The following is a 21,919-nucleotide window of genomic DNA, read 5'->3' as shown; positions in this document are numbered from 1 at the left end:
CTGAGAGAAAAAATTATGATAAACATACTGAATGTTGTGTAGTGCAATCGAAACTGATGACAGCGCCCAGGCGCTATCCCTCAGTGCTTAGGTGCCACATAGCTTAATTTTTTCTCGAAAGTCAGCATCCATTCGTAGCGCCTAGGCGCTGCACCGCGTATAGTTAGGGTTTTCCAAGTTTGATTCTTCTTTTAAAAGTCCAATTTCAATCAAACTCTTACAATGACTTAAAGAAAGCATAAATACCAATCTAGAGGCCACCTTTGGGAGAGAATTCAACCGGGCTAGAAGAATTCCACACAATTTGGGGAGAGAAAAACACATAATTACCAAGATCAACTAGCAAAAGTTAGGGTTTGAAGACTTTTCAGGTTGGAGAAGATTCTTGGTGCAAGATCCAATTCTTTTCCTGATCAAGATTTCAAAATCCGGTTATGAACTCTATCCATTTTGTTTTTCTTTCATCATTATGAGTAGCTAAGTTCATAGTGAGGGCAAACAATGTAATCTATGCATGCCCCTTTCTTTCTTTTATTCAAGATTCTAATTCTTTAAATGCACATGTGTTGATTTTATTCATAAATTTAATGTTTTTGAATTTTTTGGCCAATTATTCAATGATTTTGTGAATTTATTACGAATCGAGAGATGAGTTTTAGATTTAAACCATATAGTAAATTCCAATAATTTAGAATAATGGGTAGAGATGCCTATATTAATTATTGCGGTCATTAGATGAATCTTGGAACTAATATTTAGTTTAACTAAAATTGATTCGCATAAAAATACGGAATTGAATCAGTTAAATAGGTTTAGTAAGAACTCGAGAGGGGTAAATTGAATACTTTAGAAGAATTTGATCGAATGCTACAAATGTAATGAATCTTGATTGGTGAATTAAAGGGGATCCATAGGTAAAATTATAAGTCCTAGCATCCATATTCATACTTCTAAAACTCAAATTTGATAAATTGTATACGTTAGATCATTTAGTTTATTTAGAATAATTTAGACATCAATCACAAACTTATTATTTATTTTCGATCTAATTAAAGTTAGGAATATTTGAACCAATTGTTAAATAGTTCTTCCCATCGGAACGATATTCGGATTCTTATGTTCATTTTATTATTTGTTACGATCTGTACACTAGCGGGATATAAAAATTGACAACAACGATACACACACATAGATATTTTAGAATAAAAAGAAAATGAATATACTCCTTTGTAAAGGGTTTAAATACTTGCACTATTTTTCAAAATGGAGCAAACTATTCTCTTGGAGTTGGACCCTTTCTCCAACTCTTTAAATCACCCTCTTTGTTCAATCTCCTTTCCTATTTGATTCCCAAAGGGCAAAAAGAAGAAACAAAAATATCAATCTTCTTAATTCAACTACACCTCCATTTTCTACTCACCCTAGTTGAAGAAAACAAGGGGGGGAAATGGTGGGTTCCTCTTCTTTCTTTGCTACCTCCAATTTATTTATTTTTTATTTTTTTATTTGCATATATTGAAACAACATATGTTTGTATATATCTATCTTCTTCATAAATAGCTTGAACTTCATCGTGTTCATTCAGGAAGTAGAAAATCAGATTGGGACATGGGATGGCTATGTAGATTACAGGAACAGACCTGCACTAAAAGGCTTCCATGGTGGCATGCTGGCTGCGTCTTTTGTTTTGGGTAAATAACCCTTTATCACCAACTTTTTATCGTTCCTAGGATACTAGAACACGTACTTGTTATCGTAAATGACTTAGATTTTCGCTCGCAAACAACTCGAGCCCAACGAATTGCTCTTTTTTTTCGTTTTTTTGTTTAAATTAAATTCAAATCTAGAAGTTCTCACAAAGAGAATAAGATTCTCTGCTGGCCACAAGGTCAATCAAATCTCAGAAAATGTTCACTCTCACACTGAACCTCTTCACTCATATTCCTGGATACATATGCTCTATTGTTTCTAAAGAATGCCCTCTTTCAAATTTGTTACTCTTAATGCATACAATGTTTAAACAATTGTCTCACGATAAAGCAAATTTTCGAAAGCTCTACCTTCCCCAACCCTAGTCCAAATTATTTGAATTTGATCACAAGAATCTTGTTCAAGTTATAACCATTTTGGACCAACTTGAATGCCTTAATATTTGGTATAAAAACAAGAAAAGAAAAGGGCCCTTTTATTCTTTAGTTTTTTGTCCTCATAAATTTTACTAACGTAATTGGGACAGTTGTGGAGGTTTTGGAAAACTTGGCATATTTAGCAAATGCAAGCAACTTGGTGCTATACTTGTCTGAATACATGCATCTCTCACCATCGGAATCAGCAAATTCAGTTACTAATTTCATGGGAACTGCCTTTCTTCTTGCCCTTCTTGGTGGCTTCTTGTCGGATGCTTTCTTCACCACTTATTATATCTACCTTATAAGTGCTGTCACTGAATTCCTGGTAATAATAATCACAACCCTATTCTCACTTCTCATTTCATCTCATTTCTCATCCATGTTCGGTACGTAATATTGAATAGGACTCGATCGTTTATCTAGTTCATTATATTTCCTGGCCTTATCAAACAAGTCATTGAATATTTTTGTGTGCTTGAATACTAGATTAAACGAAATTAAAGAAGTGAGATATTTGGCGAGAAAGGCTAATAATTTTGACTTATTATATCGTAAAATACTGAAAAGTTTGTAAAATATTTCAAACTGAATTAATGAACTGCACATGGGATAGAATTTAATTTTATGTTTCAGAAATTAAGTTGGAAATTGTGAAATTACAAAGTAATAATGCCTTCACACATTTTGATGCATACACCCCTTTATTTTTGTGTAATGTTATATGTATAAATTGTGATGATCTAATTGACCTCATTGTTTCACCACATCTAATCCGTTTCATCACATGTAGATGATCCTCAATTTGTACATATAGTACCTGTTTTTTTAGGGATTAAAATCTAAATCAGTCTACAATTAGTTTTAACCATATATTTCGACCCCAAATCTTTCAACAAATTTAATCAATTATTATCAAAATTTACTAAAAATTTAATTTTAATCCCCACCAAATAGGGGCATAGTGTTATTATTTTTTTTAATTTTTGAAGGAAAACGGTAGTTGAAAATTGAAATGCATGCATGTATATACACAAACACAAAGTTTTCCAGTGCTAGATTTTTTAAGATCGCTTAAATTTATTTGAATTATTTTATAATGACGAAACATATAAAATAGTAGCACGTTCAATCGTTAAACTTTTTAAAAGTAATTAATTTGCGTTTTGTAATTAGTCAAAATATTTATTTTTATTTTTTTTTATTTCAAGTTCTATAGAAAAAAGTGATACTTTAAACTTTTAAAAGTAATTAGTTTGGGTTTTGTAATTAGTCAAAATATTCAAATTTTTTATATATATATTTTAATTTCTTCTATAGAAAAAAGTGATACTCAGGTCAAACCATTGTTCATAAGAGGGTGGAGAATTAATGCAAAAGTGCCTAAAATCTTTGATCATATCCCAAGTTCACAAGTCATCACGTGGCTACATATCAAAAAAAACACTTTAAAATCTCCTTTTATGGTTCATCTCTTTCTTCTTTGATTTTTCCCCTCAATTATATGAATATGACAAATATAATTTGCCCTACCAAGCAAATCATACAATATAATAATTTGTTATCTAACAAACTTTCGGCAATTGATTTTCTTGAAAAAACACGTAGACTTGCATTCAATGTAGGTCGCGATATAATATAATTAAAGTCACAAAGATAATATTTTTATGGGTCCCAAGCATTTTATACATCAATGTATGAGGTTACGAAGACCGAGTGATTTTGGGGGACCCATATTTTTGTATAAAATTGTATTCATTTTCTCAATTATGTTGAAAATTGTTTGTTTTCTAGCATTAATATTATGTCCCCTTACACGATAAGACTTCAAGTGTCAAACAAATAGCTTATCACCACCGGTTTCCACACATGGTTTTGTTTTTAAAAATATTAAACGAGACCATAGTAATTTATTTATTTATATTCTTATTACACTTTGTTAAGCGTAGGTTAAACATTACATGTGAAATTCCTGTATTGAGTAGATGCGTAGAATTTTGTCTTATATCATAACAAATAATAAGAAAGTATGTAGTACGTAGTATTTCACTAGACCATACAATTTTCTTAGTATTGTATAGGTTTATGTTTTTTTAATGGAACGCTTAATCAATTTTAAGATATAAATGCTTGGTAACAATTAGTAACATATTAGTGCTTCTAGATGGAACGGGTGTGTGGTTACCATTTTGGTAAGCCTTCTATTTGATTGTAACTTCCTATAGCAATGAGCCCACAGTGCGTTCCACCACATTCATTAAGCAACATCACTAGTGTGACATATCATGGTTAGTATTGAAATATTATACAATTTTTGTATGGCCAAAAGAATAGCTTAGACTTGAGATTTGAGAACTACATTTATTTAGCAAGTTGGACACGATAGAGATGCATAAGATTAAGAAAGATGCACATATGATTAAATTTGTTAGTTATCAAGTTTAGCCCAACTTATCTAATACGCTTGAATACGATATTCATATATACATTAGACTCGAGCAAGAGCACAGTTAACGGTGACCATTGGAATTTCGTTCAAATTAGGGCCTAATAACCTTGTGTTAAAAAAATAAATAAATAAATAATTTAAAAAAATAAAAATTAAAACTAGTTTTGTTGAATAAAAGAACCCATGTTGTGAAAACTCGTAATTATCAGTGAAAAATTAGTCTAATAACATATCATGGCTAGTTTAGAAACTATATAACAATTTTGCTGTCTGCTAGAATAATATACACTCGATAAGCATGTTTTGTTCATTGGATTGTACAAAAATAATAAATTACAGTGACGTGATAAAATTATTATTTTTCATTTTTAGTTCAAGGTATCAAACATTCTCGAGAAAGCTATTCATACTTTTGTCTCGAGCAGAACTCAAGGGCACATTCTAATGGTGGCCATTGAAATTTATCCCAAATTGGCCCTATAAACCTAGTGAAGAAAATCCAAATTCTTGATGAATGGGAAGAACTCATGTAGTAAATAGAACTAATTGTGGAAACATATTCTTGTAGTATTTTTGATACACAGTAGGTTAGATTTGATAACTGGGAATTTTTATAAAATCACTCCCTTCTTTTTAATGCCCAACTATATACTTAATGCCCGATTTTATAAAGTACTAGACAAGCCTTGATATTATAATAAACACAATTTTAACTAGTTAAGTTTCGTTTATTAAACTGTCCGGTGCTATTCAATCCACGTGCTACTAATACTTGAAACCTTTGATTATATATGGAACAGGGCTTGTTAATACTCACAGTTCAAGCACATTCAGAATCCCTGAAGCCACCAAAATGTATCCCTACCACCCCCAACATTCCTTGCCAGAAAATTCATGGTGCCAAAGCTACAATGCTTTTCTTAAGCCTTTATCTGGTGGCGCTGGGGGTCGGAGGTATAAAGGGAGCACTACCGGCCCATGGAGCTGAACAGTTTGATGAAAATACACCTCGAGGAAGGAAGCAAAGATCAACTTTCTTCAACTATTTTGTCTTTTGCCTTTCTTGTGGTGCTTTAATTGCTGTGACACTAGTGGTATGGATTGAGGACAATAAAGGGTGGGAATGGGGGTTTGGAATTTCCACTTTCACAATATTGTTGTCAATTCCAATCTTTTTATCTGGTTCAAGGTTTTACAGGAACAAGAAACCTCAAGGAAGTCCACTTACAACTATATTTAAGGTAACATCATCGCCTTAGAAAATCCTGTATCATATATTTTCATATCAGTATTATATCGGTGGTATAAGAAATCTCTGGGGAGACACCATCCTAGCATGTTTGGTAATACGTCTAACGTGAGATGAGACGAACCTGCAATCTGTGCTGGGCTTAGTTTTTTTTTTTTTTTCCTCCACTTATGATGCCTTAACACTACCTTATTCTTTGCACAGGTTCTTATTTCTGCCTTACTGAATGCATTCATGCCGAGAAGTTCGAGCAATGTTGTGGTAAGCATGGCGACGAGCCCCTCTCCAATTCCTGACTCCAAGGAAGTAGCCGCAATGGAAAATGGCAGAGTTTTGAGGGCAATATTTGAAGCTCCATCTGAAAGTCTAAAGTTCCTCAACAGAGCAGTTCTTGACAAACCAATCAGTGAAACATTAAAGTGCTCAGTACAGCAAGTTGAAGAAGTTAAGGTTGTAATAAAAATCCTCCCCATTTTTGCCTGCACCATCATGCTCAATTGCTGTCTTGCTCAACTTTCCACATTTTCAGTCCAACAAGCTGCTACAATGAACACGAAGCTCGGCTCCCTAAATATCCCGCCTGCTTCACTCCCTGTTTTCCCCGTAATCTTCATCATGATCCTCGCGCCAGTCTACAATCACATCATAATTCCATTCACTCGTCGAGTAACAAAAACCGAGACAGGTATCACTCACTTACAACGCATTGGAGTCGGCCTAGTCCTCTCCATCTTAGCCATGGCTATAGCAGCTTTGGTCGAGATCAAGCGCAAGAAAGTCGCTACAGAATCAAAACTACTCGACTCGACCAAACCACTGCCCATTACTTTCTTCTACATTGCTTTCCAGTACTTGTTTCTTGGATCAGCAGACTTATTCACCTTAGCCGGGCTGCTTGAATTTTTCTTCACCGAAGCGCCTTTTAACATGAGATCATTGGCCACTTCTCTATCTTGGGCGTCATTGGCAATGGGATATTATCTTAGCACTGCAATTGTGTCATTAGTTAACAGTTTAACGGATGATTCGAAGCACAAACCATGGCTATCAGGAGCCAACTTGAATCAGTATCACTTGGAGAGATTTTACTGGCTACTGTGTGCTCTTAGTGGATTGAATTTCATGCATTATCTTTTCTGGGCTAGAATATATGAGTATAGATCAAAAGGGAGAGGAAACGTATGAATGGAACAGGAAATTGAAGCCATTTTTGAGTTTCTTGAACGACCTGTCACTATATCCAATGATTTGCTGGTTATATCTTGAGGCTGAAGGAACCAGCAAGAGGAAGGGAAGAAAAAGTTACCTTTTGTTTCGAAATATGTTCTGATAGGTTATGTTTTTCTTGCTTTTAAGTGAAAGGAGTTGGGTTGCAAGTGATTATGTTGAGGTTAAAATAAGCAACTTAATTTTAATTCTGATTAATAAAAGGTTATTTATTTTAAAATCAACTTGTTAATTACTTAAACCTTTGAAGCTCTAGCAAACCTGCTCTAGATCAAACTAGCATAAACCCTTTCGCTTAATTGTGTCCACGATCATAAATGGATCTCGCCGTAACTCCATTAGCAGTAAGTGAAGCCGACACTTTACATTTATTCAATTGATCCCCATAAAAATAAAAAGCTCAAGAAAAACGGAAATATTTATACTATTAAATATTTATTATAACATTAAAAAAAATATTACACAGGGATGTAGCTTAGGTGGTAGAGCGCTCGCTTAGCATGCGAGATGTATGGGGATCGATACCCTGCATCTTGATTCAATTTTTTGTTAAAAAATTAGTTTTACTACTTTTGCCCAACATTATTATAGTGAATGCTTGAGCAGTTTTAGTGAAACTTCATATTGATCATTGAAATCATGAAACTTAAATTTATAATACAATTTGATCGCTTTTGCAACGAATTAGTTTGACGTTTACAAACTGTAATGATGTCAACTGACCTTTTTGTGTTTAATCAAATTAATGGAGATAGACAAAATTGTAACCAGGTGATCGATCAATCATCATCAACAACTAGCTTGAAAGATTTATTTAATACAAGACAAAAAATTTTGAACTATATCTTAAAGTGTGATGACCTAAATCAAAATTTCAGTGTATTAATAGTATTTTCAAATATTCTACTTCTCTACTTTTACAAGTGATCATATTGTTTTAACAACTGATTACGGAAATACAGCTTTATTATTAGCAAACAGCTATAGAATAATTAATTACAAGGAAATTAGTAATCATTAATAGCAAAATTTTCTGGCTCAACATTTTTTTAAGATATAACTATATTCTTCGTGAAAACAAGTATTTCTTCATCCATATAATTTTCAGTGTCTTTGATTTTCAAGAAAATATGGCATTCAAGGAAATATGGATTGCCCCAAAACCGCCGGGTATTTGGTGCTTTTACTAAGGAGCATCATTGTCTACACCATGCACATAAGGGTCATGTAGTTTTACCCTCTATTATTAATAATAAAATCAATAACAACGTAGTGGTCTTTGATTGGACCGACTACCTCATATATTTATATTTAATTATTTGAGCGAGATAAGTCAAATTTACGTCGAAATTTAGTTATTTAACGTTCGAAAGCAGAAACTAAATCGAATTATTAAATCCTTTCTATCCACCAACTTCGACTCATCATTTTAAACCTCGTTTAGCAAATTTTAAATTAGAAAGAAGCGTTGCAAAGTTCACCATGAATATTCCGAAACAGTAACAAGAATCCACCCTGATGCGTAAAGAACATAACTCAAAAATAAGTTGAAAAAATGTGATGCCAAAATGAAAATCCAAAAAATGGATTACGAAGGTCCTTATGAAAACTTCAAAACTGTTGCTAATTGATCTTCAATTTATGGAATCTAAGCACAATTGGCAGTATCTCATCCTAAATCAATACATTCAACCAATTGACTCCAATCCACAACTATGTTTTACTTTGGTTGCTTAACTCAATGTTTCTACAAAAAACACAATAGGGTGGCTGCAATATATAATCAAGAAGAGAGGTAGACAGGTTTCGTTTATCTCCACCACGACGAGACAAAATTCAAACAATGAGCTGCCTCTTTTTCACTATCGCACACGTGCACACACAGCGTCTTCCAACAATAAGGCCATATATAGATCTAGAGTGTATTTTAATTCGGCTCTAATAATGGGCTCATGGACCAACAAACGGTAAAGGGGCCGGAACATAAAAGGAGAGTCATCTAAGAAGTAAATGATTGTGAGCAACATTAACTTAATTAAGTTACTTCCAATGTCCCCAAATCATTTTCGGGTTAAGCCAATTGATTGATATGTTGATAATAATTTCACTTACTAGTTGAGATCTATGAAACTTAATTCAAATCGTTTAACATTTTCGTTCGGAATTTATTGGGTATCAAAACCCAATAAATCTCTACCTCGATACCCAATTAACTTGCAAGCAATCAAAATATAAAGTCAATATCAGCATAATCAAAGTAAGCAATAAAATTGGGATATCACAAATTTTACCTCGTGTTTCGAACACAAAAACATATCATACCTACTCCATGTACTCAACAGGGCTATGTCAAAAATACCCAAGTAGGAACCAGTAATCACAGTAATCAATTAAGAGCATATCATACATGCGATGAAGATATAATATAGTATCACACATAGATCTTTTCAAACATGTTCACGAAGAACAACATACTAATACCAAATTAATCAAACAAACGGCCAAAACATATGCTGCAAATGCATAAATATTCTGCAAATGCATAAATAACCTCACGAAAAAAATCTCACACATTTGTAGTATTACATTTCGTGTTGTTCAGTCCTTGAGAACACATTTATCCTCATAGCCTCCCATGCTCACTGGATTGGTTACTAAATTTATGTCTAGCTGGTAAACCATGACAATCCTCTACCACTACCTCATTTCTTTCAAGCTAAGTGGATAATAGGTCTCCACTTCACAAAAGTGGCAAAAATGTCACTCCCATATTTCGCCTAATCAGGGTCTTCACAAATGAAAGACTCCAGACATTTAATCACATCCCACTTATATATTCAAATGTCACACTCCACATCCTCCGGTACATACCACAATGTATCCTTAAGCATCTATACTCCACATTTCAATAAGACACACAAAAACACAAATACACACTTACTGCTAATGCATCACAGCCCATTATGCATGTAAACACATTATACAAAGTAATTAGATTGTTCTCAAAATCATGGAATGCGCATATAAAACATATTGAAATACAATATATAACAATGCAATAGAATTAAGCAATAACACACATGCAAAATCACACACAGATGCATATACAGTAACTAGGTTTACTTTCAATAAATCTTAATTAGGTCATCGCTCGACCTAAAAGCAACATTTCTCTCACTTCTCACCTTACCTTTCCGTTTATCCTTTTTCTTAAGATAGGCTCTCATAAAGTGTCTCGTCTTTCCACAGCTGTAATACCACTTACCATCGTACTTGTCCTAACATTTGCCATTCTTCTTACCTCCATCAACACTTGAGTCATTACCATCTTGAGTTTTACCCAAACTTATTTGCTTAAACTTTATTCTCTTCCTCATTATATGTATCTCACCGCTCCTTTTATTATCTTTTTCAGCCTTAAGCTCTATCTCCTTACTCATAAGGGAATCTATGACAATATCGAGTGTTAAGGTGTTCATGCCATACTTGATTACATTCTTAACCTCCTTTTATGAATTAAGCATAAAATTGAGCAAAATAATGGTCTTATAGGTTTCAGACACCTTCTTATCACAATTAACTATATCTTGAACAAACTTGTTAAAAATATTTAAATTGTCTTCAAGATCCTTTGAATGGTTCATTTTCAAATCTTTCAAGTACATTATGTTAGGAGTAGATTTAAGCAAATATAATTCATCCAACTTTTTCTCAAATTCTTTTGTGGAATCAAGTTTTTTAATTTTTCTCAAAACAGTATCTAATAGGTTTAAAATAATTGAAGTGTAACCAAGTTTATCATATTCTTCTTTTTATGCTTCTATCAAATTAACGGAAAAATTGCCGTTTATGGCTTTTGAAACTTTTTGTTAATACCAAAATTTTTCATCTTTTGTTTCCAAATTGAAAAATCTTATTTTTCATTGAAAATTCCTACTTTGAAATACGAAGACATTTTGAAAAATAGAACAACCTAAAGGCCATAGTCTACACCTTTCTAAATTCTTAGGGTTCCATGAGGTTCGAGATCTCAATATCAAGGTCAAAAGAGTGTCAAGTCTAGGTTTTTTTTAATGGAATAATCAATGCAACAAGTAGCTATCTTAACAAAAAATTCAGTTTCTCACACAATGTAGTTTCATACAGTAACTTAATGGCAATTAAAAGACAAAATTAATAATTAACTTATAATTAAACCCAACACTTCAAACAGGATAAATAATTTCTAAATTTCTAGTACAAGTAATGGTTACCTCACACGATAACTCTAATTCTAATGTCACCCATACGATTACTTGTTAACACAGGAATTTAAATGGGATAAGCCCATTTACCAGAACGGATCAATCTACAGATTGTAAATAATGAGAGATGTGAATTTATCAAACTTTAGGGTCAGCATTATTCGCCCTAAAGCTCTAGCAACTACACAACACGATCAATCGATAATTGCAAATCGAGTGTTTAGGGGAAAAACCATCAGATCCATTGTATAACCTAACACAAAAGCTAACAATATCAAATTGTTAGAAATAATGTCAAAAGTTATTTTTCTGAAAAGATCGTCCCCAAAATCAACACCATGTGCCCTCACATACAGTAGCCTGAATGCTTATGTGCCATTGCTGCCTTCACACACATTATCCCCAGCTACACCTCTACTTGCATAGCATGAATCCGGCATCATTTTCATCAAAAGACTTCTGGATTGGCCAAAAATCAAGGTTGCAGGACAAATTTTTGCAAAAAATCAAGGTAGTTTACTTTGATTTGTGTTCTGTTGATTTTCTCCTCAATTTTAGGTTTTTTTTTGGTAAAAAATCCATACTAACCACGTTTTGATACCATTTGTTATGAAATTGATCTTTAATTTGTGGAATCCCAGCTCAATTTGTAGTATCTTATCCCAAATCAACATATACAACCAATAGGCTCCAACCTATAACTATGTTTTACTTCGATTGTTCAATTTAATGTATCCAAAAAGAGCACAACGTGGTGGCTGCAATATGTAACCAAGAAGAGAGGAAGACATGTTTCGTTTATCTGCACCATGAAGAGAGAAAATAGAAAGAATCAATTGCCTCTTTTTAACTAATGCACGTGCGCGCGCGCACAAACAACTTCTTCCAACAATATGGCCGTACATAGATCTAGGGTGTATTTAAGTGGGCTCTAATAATGGGCTCATGGACCAACAAATGGTAAAGAAGTTAAAACATAAAAGGAGAGCCATCCGAGAAGTAAATGGATCGTGAGCAACATTAACTTAATTAAGTTCTTTCAATGACCCCAAAGTTATTTTCGGCTTGAGTCAATTGATTGATGTGTTGATAACAATTTCACTTATCGGTCGAGGCCTATGAAACTTAATTCAAACTGTTTAACACCATCGCTCGGGATTTTTAGGATATCAATACCCAACAAAAATGATACCAAAAACCTATTTCGAAAAGTAAAGTACATAGCTTGAAATCTTGTAATCGGAACAAGGTTTTGTGTACCCAAAGAAAATTTCATGGTTCTGCTATTATTGATGATACTTTAAAGCCTACCCGAGCTCACATTAAGCGATTTCTTAGTCATGAATCTACCATCCACATAGGATAAGATCCAATAAGTAGTATATAACATATGAACAACCCTAAGATAATTTTTTTAAGTGCAATGTCCTTCAACTCAAGACACTTCTGAGCTAGTGATTCAATGCATAATTGTTGAACTTGAAACACTTGAACCATCATAGTCTCTCTCCTTTACCGAACCACTTTCATGAAAGTACTTCTTATTGAACTCATTGCTCAAGTATTAAACACTAAGTTGATTTAGTCATACTTTTATATTTTCATATCGGATACACAAGAAAATCTTGAGCCCTCAATAGTTCTATTGTTACATGATCCTAAGAAATTTTATTTTCTACAAAAGGTACAAATAAAAAAATACTAGATTTTAGTATGAATTTTTTATCAAATTGAAATAAAAGAAAAAAGATGGATCAAAGTTCTAGCTGTGAAACTATCCACCCTTGCCTATATGTTGCTCTTCTACTGATTGTCGAGACTTTAACTTGGTACAAAATAGATATTTACCATTAATGACAACAAAATGGAAGTTTATGACTAGTTCATATAAACTAGACTTGCAAGGTGATTGGCCTATCCTCTTATTTGTTGATATGTTGGCATCAAAGGCTTGACCAAATTCATTAATTTGCATTGTTTTTCTTCTTATAAGAGTATTTAGCTTGAACTTTTCATGGTAATTATCTTTGTCTCATTGTGTTGATGTTTGTTATTGTTCTGGATATTTGTGTAATAGTTTGAGGTATTAGATTGTAAACAATGAGCCTATGATCATGAAGAACAAAGATGGAGCTTTATTATCCATTACATTATCAGAATTACGGTAGCATTGCATTTGTCTGATTCTTCTCTTATGACTTTACTTAAATGGAGTAGAAAATCAGATGTAAAAAGGTGAAACCTTCAAGTTTGCCCAATAGGATGAATCTCTATCTCAAGAGTACAATGAACTATGTAATGGAAAAAAATTGTTATGCAGACAACTATTCCTAGTTTATCAAGATTATATGGTATACTAGAAAAAAGAAAGAGTATCGTTGAATTTGGTGAGGTTTATGATAATGTAGTTTAACTTTACATACTTCCTCTTGAAGAGATGCTAGTGTCTTCAATGGTGTATTAACTTTAGACGTACAGATAATCAGATTTGGGCTATCTCTTAAAATTTAGAGGCAATAAGTTTGCAAACCTAAGTTTGATAGGAATTAAAATGTATCTTTATGAGAGACACTTAACGGTCCTAATGCTACTTCTTCATTAGTAAAATATTGGATGGATATTGACTGCACTTAAGTAACAAGAGATAACATATATTAAGGATATTTTTCTCAGTAGAGACAAAGAATTAGGAGAATTTTTTTTTCTTGGAGTTAGACAATAGATGTGTGTAGGGCCAAGTTCCAGCAAACACCAAGGTAAATCGGGCTCAGTTTCACCAAATAAGTCGATACCACCAATGGGTTGAGACAACTCCAAAACACCATCACCAAGTTCCCACTTCTGGTTGCTATTAGTTGGACAAGATGAAGAACAATAATATGACCACTAGAAAAAAACCACAAAGGTCATATGAAAGAAGAGAAGCCGAGAGGAGAAGTCACAGAGAGAGATTGGGCGTTCTTCATATGGAGGCCGAGAGGAAGGCCAAGAATATAAGCCAAGCAAGTGACCAAACAAGGTAAGTTAGGTTAGGTTTATTTAGTGGACCAATCAAAGCTCAACTCAAAAAATAATGGGCTTCAGATAAATACCATAGCCTTCCAAGGAAATGGGACGAACCGTGAGCAACACTATTAACAATAGGTTGCTTCTAACGGTCCATAGAAATGTGGATTGGGTTGTCTCAATAATTGTGTTGACATACAAATTAATCATATGGCCAAGCCGATTGATAATAGAACGGGGGTTACATCATAGCCCAGGGGGTCGTTTGACAACAAATTGCCTAACAATGTGCTTGGTGAATTAGTTGAGCTATTGAGGAATTTCCTTATAGCTTCTTATTTAAGTGGGAGCATTCTATTTTCAAGCAATTTAGTTTACTTGAACTCTTGTTATGTGACGATGAAAACTATTCCTAATTATATTCACGAGATCAAAAGGCAAACTTCTCTATTATAAGTTTCTTCATGTAGCTCTATCATATCCGAAAAAGAAACAAATTGATGAAATTAATGGGAGTAGAGATGGAGCCTAGAAAAGTCTTGTCATATATAAGACATGGTGGATGTTCTAACTGGACATAAAATGTACAGGCTACAAATCATGGAGAACTGGTCACAGATCATTGGTACATGTTACAAATCACCGTACGTAGTTTACATTTCACTGAAGTATACTATAGTCACATGTCACTAATTCTGTTAATAGGTAATGAGTCACGGTCACAAGTTACATGTCATTATGCATATGTTACAGGTCAATGTTCATAGGTCACCTATCCAATAGAAATGTTCACAAATCACATATTATAGGTCTTTGGGCAATGGTTACAAGTCATATGTCATAGGTCATTGCGCATATGTTCAGAGGTCACATGACATTGTGCATATGTAACAATATAATGTACACATCTCATAGGTCAAAATGTACAGGTAACAAATATACAGAACTGGACATAGATCATTATGTACATGTTACAGATCACTATGCACATGTCACAATTCACCGGTGTACTATAGTCACAGATCACTGATTTTTATTCATAAGTAACAAGTCATAGATCATAGTTCACAAGTTACAAGTCACTGTACATAGGTCACAGATAAATGTTATTTATAATTTTACTTTTTTTTTTAACTCTTTTTGTAACTTAGTAATTGTGTATTTTCTATCTATTGTGACAGCACATGGATGTGTGTTTCCACTACACTCGTCAACTAGCAAGATCGAGCAAGCACGTCAATTTTAGAGCCACAACAATGGAAATTTTCAATTTTCATCATAGTTACTTAGGATTGGAACGGTCGATATCGTCAATTCAAAAGTAGAAAGATTTAGGAACAATATAATGTTGTCACTTCGAAATAGTTCAAACTTGCTTCCAGATGATCACCAAACTTAATTTGCTACTTCTACAATCACCTCTAGGGATGAACAGGGTTTGGTTTGGACGGTTTGTACTATATTTTCAATTCAAACCATTTTATGCGGTTTAAATTTTTCAAACTAAACCAAACCATTTTATTTTTTGAACCAAACCATAAATTGGGGTTTGATTCGATTTTAATCAGTGATTTACCTATCGACATTATAATAATATATTTAACATAAGTTAACATATAAGTTTAAACGAGAACTAATAATGTTAAATATTAAATTCTATTAATATTTACCATGTAACCCATGAACAAATGATTTTCAAAGTTGATTGTTAAAAGATGTTAATAGAATAAATACATATTTCTTCATTTTTATTTACCTTTTTCTTGTTAAATATTCATATTGTCATATAGCAGTTGGGGTAGAGTTATTTTCTACTATTGTAGTTTGGTTAAAACTCCTTTCGTCTTGCTAGTGAGATGTTAAATAAGAATTGAAAGGGATATATTTAGATGTATAAAGATTGATAGAGTTTCTGCTTGGGAATTGGACAATCCATACGATCCGTCCTTCGTTCTTTCTAAACAACAAACAAGTTTATTAATCATCTTGGCACACAAACATTTATTTTTCTATCCAAACCACAGTTCACTAGTGTGTAATAAATTCAAAAACAACAAATAAAAGAAAGAACACCAAAAATTTGGTTTAAATGAGAATATGAGATTTACTGAAAGAGGAGATAAATAGGCAATTCAGGTAGAAATTCACAAACAGTTATTTTTATATCCAAACCCCCATTCACAAACAATTATTATCTATCCAAACTACAATTTTTAAGTGTATAATGAGTTCAAAAACAACAAAGAAAAAATGGCTTGAATGAGAATATGAGACTTACCGAAAACAAGAAAAAAAGAGGCAATTCAGATAGAAATTAACAGACTAACAAGCAAAGGTGCTTGATGATTTGTTCAACAGTCACAGACAAGCGTCAAATGTTAGGGAAATGAGAGTTTATGTTAGGACTTCTGAAACTTTAGACGTGATTTGCTGACGTAGTTTTATTTAATTATGATTTGGATTGTTGAAAATATATGTTTTTTTTTTTTTTCATTTCATATGATTTTGGTATAATTTTAGTTTAGTTAATATCAGGTGAGGACATGTGTTGTGAACTTGTTAAACCATAAGCTAATAATGATGAAATTAATTTATTTTCTATGATTATTTCAATTGGCCAGTTGTAATTTTTATTGTTAAATTGGAATTTTTTTCTGAAAAGTGTAAATCGTAGAATTTTTAAGTTAATAAAATTAATTAAAAATTTTAAAACGGTTCAGTTCGATTTTATGCGATTTTTGAAAATCAAAACTTAAACCAAATCATTTTGAAACTGTTTGGTTCATTTAAGGGGAAAAAACCATCGGTCCACGTGGACCCAAACCAACAGTTTCAACTCAACGATTTCAATTCGGTTTGTGATTTCAAAATTTTTTTGTGCAACCTTAATCACCTCAGTTTGTGATCGTTGCCTTTGATGAGACAAATTCCAACGATTTTTAGTGAGCCATAACTCAGCAGTGAGAATGGCGAATATATGCTCCGAAAAGTTCTATGTAGCTTTCTCTATGTTGATTTTCACAATTTGTTAAATTGAAGAGTCCTATTTTGAATGGAAACATGTTGTAACTGAATGTTTGATTTCAGTATGTTTCATGTGATGCAATATATTCTTTTTCTAGCTGCTTTATCACAACTTTTGAATGTTTAAAGCCTGTTTCTTAAAATTGAAATGGTATATAGTAAACACTTAATAAATGTATTGTTCCCATGAAAAAGGGCCCAGAAAGAGAAGAAATTGGGGCAGCAATCTTTCTACACATTCACTCTAGTTAACATTTTGTTGTACATTTATTCAAATGTCATCCAAGTTGTACATAAATAATGTACAATTAGTATAATTCTTGTGACAAATTTTGGATCGGCCATAGGAGGTGCATAAGTTGAAAGAGAATTAAGCCGCGAATGACAGGAGAAATAAAAAGAAGCAGAAATTGATGAAGAACGGCTGCTGGGAAAAAGAGAAAAAAACAAGCAGCAGCTGAAGAAGGAAAATAAAAATAATAATAGACAAAAGGACCATCCACAGTAGATATAACTTCATAATTCATTGTTAACCTTATGTCGGGTTTTATCTTTTCAACTTCTTTATTTAATTATGTTATTCTAATTTTCTCAGGCCAAGGAATAAGATGACAACTGTTTTTAATTTCGTAATGTTCTTTTGATTGTTTTAATTCTCTTTAGGCAATAGATTGATTTCAATTTGTCAATTAATTTTGGAATTACACTAATTAGATCATTGTGCAATTAGATTATAGTGGATTATGAAACCTTGGTAACTTGAATCACTAGATTCTTCATCCTCATTAGTTAGTATTATTTTTAATTATTTCAACAAACAAATTAGAATTTCTTGAACTAGGCTAGATAATAATTAATTTGGACCACGTTGCTCATTACTCTATGTAAAATCTATTTTGTAATTGGCAATTTTCTTAGACAAAAATAATAATTTATTAAATCAAAGTCAATATATGTTTAGAATAGGTCAAGTTATGGTAAGTATTGTTCGGGGTTGATGGAGTCTAAAGAGAAGTCAAAGAAATATAAGAAGAAGATCAAGACTCGGACTTGAAGAAGTTGATATAGAATAGGGCACATTTTGGCTAGCTGGCGCTCGAGTGCCCATGTGGAAAAATCAACAGGACACTATTGGTATCCTGTCGCTGGACTAGTGCTCAAGATATAAGTGTGTCACTATCCTATGGCTAGTCCAGTGCTCGAGTGACAGTGTTATGAGGTAGAATCTTGTTTACTTTAAAGCACGTGATTTTCATCTCAAACACTTTCCCTATAAATACTTAACCCCATGGACATCCCATGATATGTTGAATCAGATTAATATCATATAGATTAATTCTTGATGATCTAAAATGTCCATTGATTCCAAGATTCAACCGCTACATATTACTTGATCCATAAATTCTTGTAAAATATATTTTGTTGATCAAGCCACATTTTCCTATATTAAACCACAAGATCAAAACACATGAGGTCTTTTGATCAAACACCAAACCACCTAATCCACTGGAGATAAAATGGTACCAAGGATCGAGAGTTGGTACAGAAACATGTTGTTTAGAAGGGCTAAGGTAATATACTAGGGGGTCCGGAGTAGTGTAAGGAGCATGCAATCAATGAGGGCCAATGTGATATTTCAGGAGTCGATATCTGGTGTAAGGAGCACGCAGTCCAATAGAATTAAGGGTAACCATAGAAAAAGAAGGTTAGAGGGGACTAAGGGTTAGTCGGGTATGAACCATATGTATGTTGTTTCGTTTATAGTAGATTTTTGACTGGCAAGTTGTCCGGAGTTTTTTATCCTTTGCGAAGGGTTTTCTCCGTGATCAATTTGATGTTCTTTATTGCTTTTGTATTACAAATTGTATTAATTCAACATAAGATAAATTGACATGATTGATTAATGATGTAGAATCAATTAAAAAGTGACTTGTTACTTTTAACTACTTTTAATTTCGTTGTGCATGTTCTAGGGTCTAAACATTATCTAAATCGATTAATAATCTCGATTAGGTTGATTTTCACTCTATATTCCAATAGATTCGTGTGCTTGCGAGTTATTTAAAATTTGACAACAATAACAAGGGTTAAAAATTTGCACACTTCCATGTTATAATAAGTTGAAGATCGTTCTAAGAAACTTCCTACATCATCGCAAGAGACATTAGCTAAATAATTGTAACGTTGCTAACTGGTAATTGCTTTCCGATTGATACTTCTGCTTGCTATTTAAAGCTGTCCAGTAATGTTAGAAGCTTGAAGAATGCTATGTTGTATACTTGCCCTAATATTTGTTGTGCAAACGATGAAAACGATAAAAAAGAATATTGTGATATAAAGGATACTGTCAATTATTCCGTTTGTTGTTAGGGAATGTACTTGAAAAGGTATATCTTCATAGACTAGGGTTGTGACTCCCCGAAAATTCATAGCTTTTATGATTTAGTTTAAAGTTGAAAAATAGAATAAAATAAGAATTTTATAAGTTAGTTTAGTTTAATGCCCAAAAAATGGATCATTTATAACTAATTTAAGACTTCAAATTAACTGAACTATAATGGGGAGTCGATAAAAAAATGTTAGGGACTAAATTGAACTTCAATTGGAAGTAGTAAAATGTTTAGGACTCAATTGAATAAAGGCAAAAAGTTGGATAAGGATTGAAAAGTTGTAAACCCATTTCGACCCAACAGAGTGGCTGTTTTTTTGAGACAGTCATGCGATAGCTGTGACCATCGATAATTTTAGATGTGAAGTACGCGATGAGGTATTCGAAATGGCGCTAAATACGTATACAATCAACCAGGGAATGACATTCTAAAATAGAGTGTCAAACAAGGACCGTGAAGCTGAAACTAGAAATTTTAACACTTACAGGTTTGAACAGCCATTTTAAGAACGATTGTACGACTTCTATAGTTATCATTTTTCCACGATTAAAAATGCCTTGGTAACCTGTTCTTGAGATCTTCACGATGGTATAAAGGACGTATATAATCGACCAGGAATCAAACCCCAAAAATAACTTGAAAGAAGCCTAGATGAAATGAAATTATAATGACATTTTAATAGCATAGTGGTTGCATTCATCATAGACCAGAAAACCTGTCTTGTGGAGTTCAAAATCAAGTTTAAGAGCTTTTTGGGATCAAGATAGTGACTTTAATGTGCGCGCATGGGGAGAGAGATACATAGCCTTAAAAACATTATTCCTATACAAGAACACATGTACACATGCTCTAAAGGAGCAGAAAAGAAGAAAAAGAAGGTAATGTAGAAATAAAAGAAGAAAAAGAGGCTTAGATGGAGTCCCCTTAAAATTATAGGGAGTTCTCCTTGGCAACCACTCCAAATACTTCAAGCATTTTAGAAATAAATCCACCTACTTTTAATTATAGAACAAGTACTGGTGTGGTAGAAGTTTGAAGATGGTGCCTTTATAGTGGGCATTCCTCATTCAAATTTAACTGCACTAGAAGTGTTAACACCCCTGCAAACGGGTGTAAGCACCTGCTATTAACTTAAAAAATCTTTTTTGTTAAATCCTAAGACAATTCAAATTTTCAAGCATCAAGAAAAAAACTTTTTTCATGCAGCTACAAAGATAACGTTGTTACGGTGGGATTCTTAGGATTTAGGAAGATGTCATCTCTAAAATGGGTGTTCGTTGTCCCAAAGTTCACTATACGAAACTGTTAATTCCTGCAAGACGGGCATTTGTTTTAAATTACTCTAACCATTCTTCCCCAGGCCAAACTAGTGCGCATAACTAAGAAAACGTGACAAAAAAATACATTTAGTTTCTTCCATGCAATGTGCTAAAATTTTGTGACAATGTGAGATCATTTTGATGCATTCAATTAATGATCAGAGTAAAATATGTCCAAATGACTTATTTGTGGATGTATTTATTTATGTGGGTAAAATACATCATTGTGACTTTTATGCTAGATGATGGAATAAAAATGAAAATATAGACCAATCTATATGGGCTTGGGTTACTCCTCTTAAAAAAATTGACTTTCAAGATGAAACAAATTTTAATATAGTATCAGAGCCCATTAAACTCCAACGAGCAATTTGATCCGATTAAAATTCAAAAAATGAGCACGTAAATTTCAAATTTGGTCTGCTCAAATGAGCCACTATCTTGCGGGAGCATAAAATTTCACATCGATTAAAGAAGAAAATATACACCATCATATAAGAGTTTGTGTTACTTTTCTTTAAAATGTTGACATTTTAAGATCGAACTCCAAATCTTAATATAATATCAAAGCTCAATAAGCTCAAATGAGCAATTCGATCTGATTAAATTAAAAAAAGAGCATACAAATTTCAAGATTGGTCTACTCAAATGAGCCATCATCTTAAATGAAATGCTAAGGAATAAAATCTCACATTGAATAAAGATGAAAATATAGACCTACTTATAAAGATTTGAATTACTCATCCTAAAAAGATTGACAGTTAAGATGGAACCCAAGTCTTAATAAGTACTTCATCTACAAATTGATTATATGGTCTCCAATTATTCACTCATGATCAGTTGGATTTTTATGTGGCACTAAATTTCAAGTGAAACTACTTTTAA

General features: G+C 32.9%; 1 protein-coding gene across 2 annotated transcripts; it reads left to right on the top strand.

Moving 5' to 3' along the window:
* The first annotated feature begins 1,261 nt into the window (after positions 1-1,261).
* Positions 1,262-7,239, top strand: LOC111395727 (protein NRT1/ PTR FAMILY 4.6-like). Of its 2 annotated transcripts, XM_023021866.1 has the most exons (5): positions 1,263-1,450; positions 1,586-1,691; positions 2,237-2,454; positions 5,376-5,816; positions 6,029-7,239. In XM_023021866.1, the coding sequence occupies exons 1-5, from the start codon at positions 1,448-1,450 to the stop codon at positions 7,007-7,009; spliced, it is 1,749 nt and encodes a 582-aa protein (XP_022877634.1). In that variant the 5' UTR covers positions 1,263-1,447; the 3' UTR covers positions 7,010-7,239. The 2 variants fall into 2 exon arrangements, with proteins under 2 accessions (XP_022877638.1, XP_022877634.1); XM_023021870.1 differs by lacking the exon at positions 2,237-2,454 and having other exon boundaries at positions 1,262-1,450.
* The last annotated feature ends 14,680 nt before the right edge of the window (positions 7,240-21,919 follow it).

This window comes from Olea europaea, chromosome 1, assembly GCF_002742605.1.
Source record: "Olea europaea var. sylvestris chromosome 1, O_europaea_v1, whole genome shotgun sequence".
NCBI lineage: Eukaryota > Viridiplantae > Streptophyta > Magnoliopsida > Lamiales > Oleaceae > Olea > Olea europaea.
This window is presented reverse-complemented; position numbering and strand designations above follow the sequence as displayed.

What these genes read in the sequence shown, in the direction of transcription:
- LOC111395727 (XM_023021866.1), top strand. An exon ending in GGCTGCGTCTTTTGTTTTGG is followed by an intron (nt 1,692 to 2,236) that starts GTAAATAACCCT and finishes TAATTGGGACAG; the next exon opens with TTGTGGAGGTTTTGGAAAAC. An exon ending in GTGCTGTCACTGAATTCCTG is followed by an intron (nt 2,455 to 5,375) that starts GTAATAATAATC and finishes TATATGGAACAG; the next exon opens with GGCTTGTTAATACTCACAGT.